Below are 12226 nucleotides of genomic sequence, written 5' to 3'. Positions count from 1 at the left end.
GGTTAGTTAGAATTACAATTAACTATTATTTTATTGTGGCCTACCTGTGTGTTTGGCTTCCGAATTAGAAATTTCAGGTCGTTACAGTGGGCAACCAAGACATTGAAGTCAACTACCAATATGAAGCTCATGGAAACCCATAATCGATATTGCTGGAAACGGCAAACGAGAACGTGGTGGTATTGGAAACACTCGAGTTGGTGTAAACTCTAGAACTCTACAGACGAATTCAACATGAAATATGGCTGAAGATCGGAGCAAGGAAGAGCCGGGAAAAGGTATACTCGTAGGGATTGAGGAATTGGACAGGGTGGAGTGAAAAATTGGGAGAAACATCAGTAAAGGCAAAGAGAAAATAAGGAAGAGGACATGGCAACTGACCCCAACAGTAGCTAGGGCTGATGCCATCGGAGATTCTAAGATTCGAAAATCTTACACAATCAATGAGAATGACTTTCAGCTAAGAGAGAAGCTCTCTTCGATGAGAAAAAAAATCTAGAGAGTTGTTTTAGCTCTACGAAAAGTCATGATACACTGAGTAATTACATTTAAAAAAAAGTGCAAATGAGTTACTCCTACATAAAAAATTAAAAGTAGTGCTGCATTGAGCTCAGAACAAAGAACTTGAAATGAGAATTGGAATTTCTTCATCTATAGTTCATAACTTCATAATTCATAGATTATTGGACAACACATGTTCTTATACTTTTGAGATTAATTTCTTAGTAGAGTCGAACCAAGTTGTTACACACTTGAGCACTAAGTACCAAATGAAAAGAAAGCAAATTACTAATTAAAGTCCTAAGTCATAACACTAATAATTAATTATCATAAGCTGCTGAGGATCTCTGTGAGTTTTGACGCAGCAGCTATTCTGCTAGCTATAGCACCTTCAACATTAGGACTAACACAGAAATCTCCACAGATAGCAAGCCTCTTGTTCTTATCCCAAAGGCATTTCTCCTCTCTGGCTACGCTTGCAGCTGGAAAAGGGCCTTCCCTACAAACAAAATCCAACGGTATCATATAGCTTTAAACTTTAAGGCATTACAGAGTATCAAGCATGAACTTAACTATATAATTTATTTTAGACTGCGATTTTGAGACACTTTCACATAATAATTTCAGATCCATAAACTAAGCATTGTTTTCATCCTTGGCGTGGACTTTAAACTAATATAAGAGAAAAATATGGGTCTGTTTGATACTCTACTTGAATCCAACTTTTTAAACTCAAAAACAATTTTCAAGTTTCAAGCTTTAAAAAATTGTTTGGTATGATTATTTTCAAAAACTAAACTCAAGATTAACTCAAAAATATAGTATATTCTCTAAAAACATAAAAAGTGAATTTTTAGAGTTTTTAAACTTAAACTCACTCATTTATTTTCTCTCCCTCCTCCCCTCTCATCCCAAATCTATCTCTCTCCTCTTTTTTTTTTTTTTTTTTTTTACCTTTCTCGACTTTTCTCCAATCCGCTCTCTTCATTCTATCAGTTATTTCTCTCACTCATCTTCCTCTCTATCTCGTCCGATCCTCTCTCTTCTTTCTCTTTCATTCAACCATCTTTTACTTTCTTTCCTCCTCTCTCCTCTTTCTCCCTCTCACCTCTTCTTTTTAGATCTCTTTGTCTAGTTTAAGTCGTAAGATGTAAAATTTTTAAATCGCAAACCAATCAAATTTTTGAGTCTTAAAGAAAATTGTTTTCAAGAAATGTTTTGAGAAATGATAAAAATTTTCAAATAAGATACCAAACAGACCCCAAGAGATTTATGGAAAAGCTGATGCAAAGACTAATTTTAGACTACAGTTTAGAGAGAAACTAAGATTCCATGAATACCTAGAGGTAGAACGGCCAGGCTTGCTGCTTTCACAGTGAGCCCAGCTTAAAACTTCAGAACTTCTTATTGAGAAACCTTTAAGGGGTACTGATTCAGAAATTAGGCACCAGGGTCAGCCCAGATCAACATCAAATAGAAGAAAAGAGTACACAAATTAAGAATGTGATACAAATGGTTGCGGGAATACATGGAGCCAAATCCAGCATCCCGAGAGAAAGGAAAAGTTGATGAACCATGTAGCATTTTATGAATGCACGGTTTACAGATGACTATACAACTTTAAGGAGGCATAATAAATATCTTACTGACGACTGAGGCTCTGAAAATGCTATCATGAGAGCAAAGCATGGACGGACATGAATATCATTTAACTTAACAGACAACTCTGGAACTAAATTAAAGTCTAAATGCATCTCAAATGGTTAGATCCACGATGCTTTTATGCTATTCTTCAGAAAACAATGCATGTGCCAGACAAGAAAAGTGAGCATGCTTACGGGTGTAAGAACCTAGATTAAGCTGTCAAGTTCCAAGTAAACGGTCAGAAAATAGAAGGCTTTATTCGATGCATTGACACATTGTAGGCATTCCTACTGTTGTTCAGTGTGATACATCCTACTCAAATATCCAATCGATCTGGAGAAGGAAGTGATATCTTATAGTAGTAAAAATAAGTATTTGCTAACTGATGCTTAGTATCCATGTAAATAAAACCCACCAATAAGACAAAGCATGCATAACATAAACACCAACACCGGCAAGCTTACCAAGAACTGCCACTTAATATTGCGAAAATTTTCTAGACATGCTTAGAATAGAAAAACTTGAAGGAGTGTGTTCAATACCAAGAAGTGGTTGTCTTCCTGTAACACTTGTAAACCTGAGCGAAACAAGGTTTTTGTCCGTTGCAACCACTCCCTTAAACTGGCCAAGATTTTGCCCATCTGAACCTATCAATGACCACAAATTTTCATCCTCTAGCCACTACAACCTCCCAACACTCGCCCCAAACTACTTTCCACACCTAAAGAAATTATAGTGCAATTAAGTTCCAACAGATATTCAACCTTGAATAGAAATCGTGCCAACAGAAAATCAGTAGAATTTACAACTGGATTCCTGGCGTAATGCTCATGAACCAACATTCTGCATATAGAATTCATGCCCACAAAAATGATGTAATCAAGGTGAAGCATAGGTAGTCATGAGCCAACCTATTTCACAAATGAAATATGTTTCCCTGCATTATAAAATATGTTTGCTGATTAAGTACTTGCAAACCTCTTCTGGGTCAACAAATTTGTTGGAAATGTGATCAAAGAAGCCAAATTTCTCTTTCCAGCAAGCAACAAGACCCTTTGATTCCCACTCATGAACAAGACCCAAAACCTTGGTGTTGTAGGCATTGAAAAATGGAGCACAATGGTCAAACAATAGTTCCTTCCCATCCTCAACAACTTCCCTACAACTAAATTTTCAGTAATCAAAAGGCAAAAGAAACTCATATGTAACAACTCGCACCCAAGTTCAATACCTTCGTCATTTGAATTTCCAAATAATATTGACATCGAAGGGCTTTTTTTCATGAGGAAATGGTAAATGCAGTTTGTAGTTGTACAAGAGCGATAACCCAATCGATATGGCATTTCCAAATAGGCAGTCATATCAGTTTGAAAACAACTTGAATCATTTAGTAAATAAACTCTTAACTATTTCCCTAATCACATGCATTAAAACCTCAGAATTTGTCTTTTGAATTTCTTCCAATCAACAAAGGGTCAAATAATGAAGGAATTCAAAATGTAATCTTATGCTGATTGTCCAAATTTTCCCACAAACCAAACAGAGCATAACAAAGAAAACCCATTTCTGATAACCAATAGCACATTTAACCCCCAAATTATATCAAAACTTTTGATAAGAAAATGAATAATGTAAATTTTGTAAAACAAGAGTGAAAAAGGTACCTTCATTGGGACATGCGGCGGCCGGGGACTCTGGCGGACTCGAGCAAAGTTACAGACACTCCGTTTCTGCCGAGAGTTGATGCACACACTGCTCCTGGAACTGCAATATTTATATTATATGATTTAGTCATGAGATTAAAAAAACAATAATACAAATTAAGGGAATGTAAAAAAGGGGTTTTGAAATTCGATGCTTTTACTTCCACTTCCCACCACCGCAACTCTAGTGGTGTTCTTCTGCTCAATCTGCTCTGCTCTTTCCTGCCTTCCCACTGTTCGTTCCTTCATTTTCCGCCACAAACTCAAAGGTCGTTGGTGGTTGGTAGTTGGTAATTGGTAATTGGTAATTGGTAGTTGGATCCCTACTAACTCAGCTTTCTTTGTTACTGTTGGAACATTAAAGATTCAAGCTTGATCTTAACGGGCCAAAATAATGGTTCTACCAAAAATTAAGTATCAAATTTTTTTTTCCATCAAATCCGTCTCAATTCTCACTTTTTCGACTCACACTCAAAGTTCGTCGCTTATCCCTTTGGAGCCTGATTTTTGCTCAACTTTGTATGAATTGTGTATATATATTCCATGAAATTTGCTGACACGGAACTATACATTATACAATCTAAAAATGTCGTACCCAGTGCACAAGGCTCCCGCTTTACGCAGGGATGTTTAAAAATAATTTTCATTTATTTTTGTTTCAATCTATGTGGCAATGTATGATTGGATGTGTGAGTCTTCTTTTGTACTACGTTAATAATTGGCCCTACTTATGCTACATAAGTAAACAAATTTTAACTAATTTAACGAATCCATGAGATGTGAAGCAAAAATAAATAGGGACTAATGACAGGTGTTGTGACGGCACAACAAAAAATAAGTCTTTTTACTGCAGTCAAATATCAAACATTATCAAAAAAGAAAGGGAAATTTGCAACACTAACTAGAAAATAAACCAAAAGTGTTGACATTCATGATTCCCCAAGAAAAGAGGCACGCCATGGCCCTGTCCATATCATAAATTCAAACTTGAAAGTCGTAATATCAAACTGTGTCGCTGAAATGTGAATAGAATATAAAATCTTTATCTAAACCCACTAGATGATATATTTTACAGTTTATAGCTGGGATTGGGAAGCCTCTCACGTACTCAATATCATCATGCAGACTTTGTAGACAGGAACAGGAGTACGACGAGGATAATAAGACGGAAGCGTGTGAACGCAGATTTTAATAAGGTCCACTAAAACGTGGTTAGTTTGTTGAGTGGATAATCCCTCACCTGACAATTTAAATATAAACAAACTATCGCTTTTATCTTTAGGTGGCTGGCTGGCTCTGATACGATCTGAACATCATGTCCAATGCTAGGGTTTCATCTTCTCATTCAGATACGTTTGGATGCCCTCCGAATGTGAGGCAGATCTTGTTCTTATAGTTTAATTTGTTTGAAAGTGTTTTTAAAAGAACTGTTTTCAGTACTTTAAAGACGAAGAGTCTTAATATAATAATACCGCGTTTAATAAATAAAATTTAGAAAAAAATTCGTAAACACGTGTCCGCGGTAAAGTGACGCCTGTTTGATGACACTTGAAGCTTGACTTTCTGACTATTTCCACCCTTCTTCTCCGTCTACTCTTTCTACAAGTAAAATTGTAGCAGCAGTGGCATGCCTTGAAAATTCAAAGGGAAGAGGAGGTGTACGCAAACCAGATTGGACTCTGCGGAGACTTCTTAGCACCTCGCATACGCCCTTTCATATTCGTTCGCAAAAAAACCCAAATATTTGGTTTCTTCTATTTTCTCTTCTCCAAACCCCACAATTCTCTCTTACCAGCAACAACTAACGAGCAGCCAAGATCCTCTCTTTCCTTCGTTCTCTGAGCTCCTCAGGTGATTTTCTCTTCTGGCTTTTTTTCAATCTCCAATCTTCTTCTTTTTTCTAGAAATAATTATTTTGGAAGATGTTGATTTTTGTTTTCTGGGTTCAGTCTGTTTTAACTATTTGAGGTGTTTGTTTTGCAGTTGAATTTTTGTTAATTCTTTGTTTTGCTTTAAGTTGACTGAATATTTTTGTCATAGTTTTGATTGTTTCTGAAGAGAAAAAATGATTTCAGTGTCCATGCATTCTCGGTTCTTTTATTATTTGCTTGTTTCATTCTGTTCCTGTCAACTTCATGGCTTTCCGAAATCGAAACATTGGTGTTGTAGATTTTGTGTGTTACATTTTTATCTTGTTTTTGCATTTCGTACTGTTGTGTGAAGCTATACTTTATCTAGTTCGGTCGAGACAAGGACGAATCTTCACGTGTCGTGGGATTTATTAGTTCAATATTTAAAGTTATTGGATTAAGTTGGATTTGGAGCAATAAGAAATATTCTTTGAAAGTTTGCATCCAACACTCCTTCTCAAATCCTTTGAGATTGCATTTCGATACAATTGTGCTTCTGGATAACATGTATCTTACAATGTTGGCAGGTCTTCAAGCGGTTTTGTTTTAGGCATTTGTTCACGGTTGACCTTGTGGTAATTGGTGTTTCTTACAATTATGAGTTGTTTTTCCTTCTTAAGCGGTGCAAGGGTGAACAAATCAAGAAAACCCAGTTCTGATATCGATGAAGGTAAGCTGAAAATCTGATTAAAGCGGAGCTTGATATTTTTACGTCACATTACTCTTACGAGATTATTGTTCATTGACAAGGTCATCAAAATCAAATGTCCCAAAGTGCTTTTCTTATGCCTGCCCTTAAGTTTCTTGAATAATTTTTGTTTGCAACAGAAGTTTCTGGCATTCATGATGTTAAACTATTCACTTACAAAGAGTTGATAATCGCAACTGAAGATTTTAGTCCAGCCAATAAAGTCGGGGAAGGTGGTTTTGGTTCTGTCTATAAGGTATACTCAGGTTTTCTGTTTTTAATATAAGTTTTGGATACTGGTATTGCATTTGGTATTTAATTGAGTAATTCTCTCTCCTCGACATTGTGAGTGACATCTATTTGAATTGCTATCGTGAATAATCAGGGCCGGCTTAAAGATGGAAAATTTGCTGCTATAAAAGTTCTTTCAGCTGAATCGAGACAAGGGGTGAAGGAATTTTTGACTGAGATTGACGTGATCTCAAAAATCGAGCATGAAAATCTAGTTAAGCTCTATGGCTGTTGTGTTGAAGGAAACCAAAGAATTCTGGTCTACAACTACCTTGAGAATAATAGTCTTGCACAAAATCTTATTGGTAACTTACATAACTCTGTTCTTGAGCTGGAATCGGCGTTTAATCAGTACTCAATCAGTCCTTTCCCGAGATTAAAGTTTTTATTCTTGAAACTTATGTTCTTAAACTGTTTAATTCCAGGTGGAAGTAGCAGTAATCTCCACTTTAGTTGGCAAACTAGGCGTCAAATATGCATTGGGATTGCATGTGGGCTTGCCTTCCTTCATGAGGAAGTACATCCCCATATTATTCATAGAGATATCAAAGCAAGCAACATTCTCCTCGACAAAGACTTAATGCCAAAAATTTCAGATTTTGGTCTTGCAAAACTTATCCCTCCTAACATGACCCATGTTAGCACGCGTGTGGCAGGAACAATGTAAGGAACTACGAATTTGTTTCCGGGGAGCCAAGATTCATGTCGTGAACATATAGTTGGAAAATGGAAACATTATCATGATACTGAATTATATACCGTGTCAACAACTGTGAATCACATAAAACACTGGCCAGTTAGGAAATCAATAGACCTTTTGTCCCGCACGAAATGTGTTAAACAAAATATCATCTTGTTTATTATAGTTTTTGGATTTTTAGCTTTCTGGTATGGTCTTCCTTTTGTTGGTACAACAAGCAGATGATACCAGAATAAGTAAAAATAGGCTTCAACATATCTATATTTACAAGACGTACTGCACTTGAGTAGGTTTAGTCATTCGCTTCAACGTCCCTACAAACTACTCTTAGGAATGGATTAGGCGTTTAAGTTTCTCCATTTAAATCTTCCTTTGGATGTCTGCCTATCTCTTTGTTGATCTATTATAATCCAAATATTTTCTGCCTTGTAATCACATGTATATTTCTGGTTTTAGAGGTTATTTGGCACCCGAGTATGCAATACGAGGGCAATTGACAAGGAAAGCTGATATTTATAGCTTTGGAGTGCTCATTGTGGAAATAGTCAGTGGCAGAAGTAATACAAATAACCGACTACCTATTGACGAACAGTATTTGATTGAAAGGGTATAAATTTACGATATTTTCAGTCCTTACAAACTTTTTCTTTCAATCTTGTTTAAGTAAAACACATTAATGGAAATTGCATGTGTCATATGTGATTTTGGTGATGTTTCTGGACAGTTTTGTTTGTTTGATGAGGCTTCTGAAGCTTATATTCGTGTTTCCCCTTCGAGTATTTTGTTGATGGTGTTGCTGAAAGTTTTGTAGGATTGTTGTAGGTTCTGTGTGTCTGTGAGATGCTTGTTCTATCTGTGTCTGAGTTTCATACAGTCACAGCCATGTTGGCTTTGTAGTACCAAGGGTTATGCAGTGGAGATAACCAATCTATTACCCTACCACTACCAATGACAAGTGCCTTCTTTGCTGCAGACATGGCAACTCTACGAACGGAAGGAGCTTGTTGGACTGGTAGACACATCACTCGACGGTGATTTTGATGCTGAGGAAGCTTGTAGGTTTCTAAAGATCGGCCTCCTCTGCACCCAAGACACTGCGAAGCTCAGGCCATCCATGTCAACCGTGGTCAAGATGCTAAAAGGCAAGAAGGTTGTCAACGATGATAAGATAACAAAGCCAGGCTTGATAACCGATTTCATGGACCTCAAAGTACGAGAGCCTCGTGATACAAAGCCTAGTGCACAGACTACTACATCTTCCTACAATGCGTCCTCGGGCTCAGGCTCAGACAACAAGGACAATTCAACATTCTCCTTAGCAACCTCAGCTGCTGCTACTACCACCTTCATTTCAAACTTGTCATCGGAAACCTCAGCCGATAATACATCGAACTTCAGCTTCCGCACCGTATAACACATCCACACAAATTTTGATTTCATTTATTTTGTCCTACGTAGGTTTTTGCAGCCTGCTGTTGTTTCTTCTTTTTCAGCTACACCCTTCTAGCCGGAGGTGCTCCTTTGTATATGTGATCAGGGCTTGGTAATCCAAATAATTTTTGTAATTTTTTTTATTTTAAATTTTGATCATTTTAGTTTTGCTTGGCGTATCTTGACTCGGTAACAGATTATACGCAAATAATCTATCTTTGACGAATTGTCTTAACGTTATATTCATTCAATCACATCTAAATGTGCGGTCTTAGTTCGCAGTCTAAAAGTATCACAATAATTCCCGGACTGCGTTGGATTATCTGTTTATGTTGACCAAAAGAAGAATCCTTCTGTTTATGTTTTAGTATTCGATTAAATTCCCTTCACATCACGTTATTGTAAAGCTGACAATAAAATTATATAAATAAGGAGTTGGTAGGTGAGACATAATAATTACTGAATGCAGATTGTCAAAGAAACATGAAGTGGTTGCAAGAATAAAAGGGAGGAAGACTGAATACTTTGACAAAAATAGAAGGAAGTTGCAAGAATAAAAAGGAAGAAGACTGAATACTTTGACAAAAATAGAAGGTAGTTATCGAATGAAAGGGGATTCCTTCCGCCTAATTCATCAAATTAGAAGATTCGGACCATTAGAATTTGATCAATCGATTAAAGTTATTATAACTTTTAAAGTAGATTCTTGTTATCAAATTTCAATAACCTAATTTTCCTGATTTGGTGGATTATGAGGAAGAGATCCGGAGAAGATTCATTTCCATTATCAAAAGCTAAAGAACTCGTGTATGAACATTCTGACCATCATTTGTAGAATACGAGACTCTCAATGTCGTGGTCTTATTTAGGACTGTTTTGGTATTGCTGTACTTTGAAGAAAAAAAATGTTTCTGTTGTGCTGTAAAAATAAACTTATTTTTTATGCTTCACGTTTTCAGTGTTTTTTTTCACCCAAAACTATGAAAATAAGTTGTTTTTAAGTGTTTACCATACACTTTTTTAAGCTCAGTTTTTTTTATACCTACTTTTTATAAAAGTATTTCAGTACCAAACTACTACTTAATCTCGTGCTAGTCTGATTTATGAGGCACGCCAACTAACGTAATTTTATCAAAATTTCTCTCCAAAAGCATCCTCAGATACTTTTAAATCTATACATTAATGAAAATTACATGTCTAACCTTATCATTCTTAGCATCAACCCTCTATTGTAAAATAGATTTCAACACTCAAAACCGTGAAATCTCCCACAGCGAACAACAATGATGTTGGAGATGGCGACGACTTAAAACATTGGTAGGTAGTGTTAGCTATGAACTTGTGTTTGGCATAAAGCATATACAAAGTCTCAGTGTCGCATCCTGACCCAGGCCCCATCACATTCTGAGCTTGACTTTACCGTAACACGATATTATCTGTTTTAGGCTCCAACCATGCCCTCATAGTTTTGTTTATGAGAACTCACACGAGAACTTCCCAGTGGGTCTCACCCATCATGGGATTGCTTTCGTGCAAACTTGCTTAACTTCGGAGTTCCGATGAAACCCGAAACAAGTGAGCTCTTCAAAAGGTCTCGTGCTGAGTAGAGATGGAAATGTACATATAAGGCATATAAGGTTTACAGAATCCACTTCCTTTGACGATGTGGGATGTTACACTCAGTGATTTTGGTTGTTCGTTACTGAATACAAGCATAATTTTCACTTATTAGTCAATTTTTAATAAGGAAAACTAACGAAAAGTTCAAAAAAACTTCTCTTTTAATGAAAATCCCTTTTTAAAGGTATAGTAAATAGTACCAGGAAAATGTATAAATGTGATTTTTCGTTAAAAATGAACAATACCGGAAGTGTTTTGTTAAAACTTCATTTTTAATACCGCTTTTTAGCCATAAGGTAATATTTTCGGTTGGTTCCAAACTTCCTACTGAATACAGAGATTACGATGTACAATTATTTAGCCAAAAGCAACCGTATATTTCGATTATTTCAGTTGCTACCAAATTTTAAACTCATGATAAGAAATCAAAAAAGTAAGAGTAAACCTGATCTAGTCCAATTTTGTGAATGATTTGATCTAGTCCACTTTGTTATATTAGATCCGTTCACAGATTATCCACATCAGTTTTTTTTTTCTTATTATTTTTTTTATTAAATTGTTTTAAATATTATCTTTTATTTATAGGTTTATCTATATTTAAAATTTGTTTTTCTATTTTCTTGTTTCTAATTCCTATGTCAATTTTTCTACCTCGCACAAGTTAACTGTGTGTAACTAATCTATGTCGTAGATATTATATATATCAACACATAACTAGTATGAATTTAAAAATGTATAGAAGATAAAATTTTCTTTGAACTATTTTCATGGATGTTAGGTAGATTAATTTTTATTTAGTTTCGTGCATAACTTTATCACAGATTAAATTTATTTATCAATCTATGGTATATGATCATATATGATGACATATAAATTTTCTTTTAACTATTTTTCATCAAAGTGGTTAGATTTTTATATTTAAATATTCAAATAAAAAATTTGTGTATAGATGCATAAATAAAAAAATTTAATTAAAGTTGAAAATAGAAAAAATTGGACTAGATCTAACAAAAGCTCAAATTTTTAGACCTCAATCATAGTACGCTTTAAAGTAAATATCGATCACATATCCACAATACAACAATAAAAATTTTCTAAAGGGTAATGCTGTCCAAGCATAACCAAGCATATCTTTTTATGCTTTCTAGGTACCTTCTTATTCGATTCTCAAATCAAATGAATTGAAAAAAGATCAAAATGCAAAAATTAATAAAGAGTACGGCGAAATAAAAATGAGTGTGTGAACCATCCATTTTGAAAAAACTTATCATACAGAAAAAAAAAATTCCTTTTCTTTTTATTTTTTTTTTGAGTAGTGCTACACTTGCCATTTATGTGAACAATCACTTGTACCATATCTTTAATACAAGAAAAACCTGCAAACTCATGTAGGTCTTATTTCTTTTCTAAAAGATAATACAAATAGATGGTAATAATAATTTTTTTATTTATTTTCATTAGAGGAATAAAAAACAGTGGTGTCAAGTGGGTTCCATTGGGTCATAGTTATGATAAAAAAGAGGGAGGAGGATTATCCCCCTCCTAACTTTCGCATTTTCTTTCTCACGACTTGACTAAATCACGATAATATTTTATAAAGATATTTTTTTTTTTCGGACAAATAATAATATTTTATAAAGTTAAAAAGACAAAAAATGGTTTCAAAATATGAGAGGAGGAGAAGAGAGATGAGAGAATCTTACTAGAATAAAAGGCCACAAAGTGACAAAAGTGACAC

General features: G+C 35.1%; 2 protein-coding genes across 16 annotated transcripts; one reads left to right on the top strand and one right to left on the bottom strand.

Moving 5' to 3' along the window:
- Positions 1-624: 624 nt before the first annotated feature.
- LOC103445765 (uncharacterized) lies at positions 625-4338 on the bottom strand. 15 transcript variants are annotated; one of them, XR_003776886.2, is made up of 6 exons: positions 4010-4174; positions 3810-3909; positions 3124-3310; positions 2688-2866; positions 1842-1929; positions 625-1000 (listed from the first exon to the last, which is right to left on the bottom strand). XR_003776886.2 is itself a non-coding variant. In XM_029110016.2 (6 exons), exons 3-6 carry the CDS (start codon positions 3288-3290, stop codon positions 944-946), a joined length of 408 nt encoding a protein of 135 aa, XP_028965849.1. In that variant the 5' UTR covers positions 3291-3310; positions 3810-3909; positions 4010-4174; the 3' UTR covers positions 625-943. The 15 variants fall into 15 exon arrangements, 1 of the variants encoding a protein (XP_028965849.1); XR_003776887.2 differs by having other exon boundaries at positions 3124-3231; XM_029110016.2 differs by lacking the exon at positions 1842-1929 and adding an exon at positions 2910-2988 and having other exon boundaries at positions 2688-2792.
- An 825-nt stretch (positions 4339-5163) lies between these two features.
- LOC103445764 (cold-responsive protein kinase 1-like) lies at positions 5164-9002 on the top strand. Its single transcript, XM_070806347.1, has 8 exons — positions 5164-5220; positions 5545-5699; positions 6379-6428; positions 6590-6702; positions 6832-7042; positions 7163-7400; positions 7894-8044; positions 8411-9002. The coding sequence occupies exons 1-8, from the start codon at positions 5164-5166 to the stop codon at positions 8849-8851; spliced, it is 1416 nt and encodes a 471-aa protein (XP_070662448.1). The 3' UTR covers positions 8852-9002.
- Positions 9003-12226: the final 3224 nt, after the last annotated feature.

The sequence above is a fragment of the Malus domestica genome, chromosome 10 (genome assembly GCF_042453785.1).
Source record: "Malus domestica chromosome 10, GDT2T_hap1".
In the NCBI taxonomy this organism is placed as follows: domain Eukaryota; kingdom Viridiplantae; phylum Streptophyta; class Magnoliopsida; order Rosales; family Rosaceae; genus Malus; species Malus domestica.
This window is presented reverse-complemented; position numbering and strand designations above follow the sequence as displayed.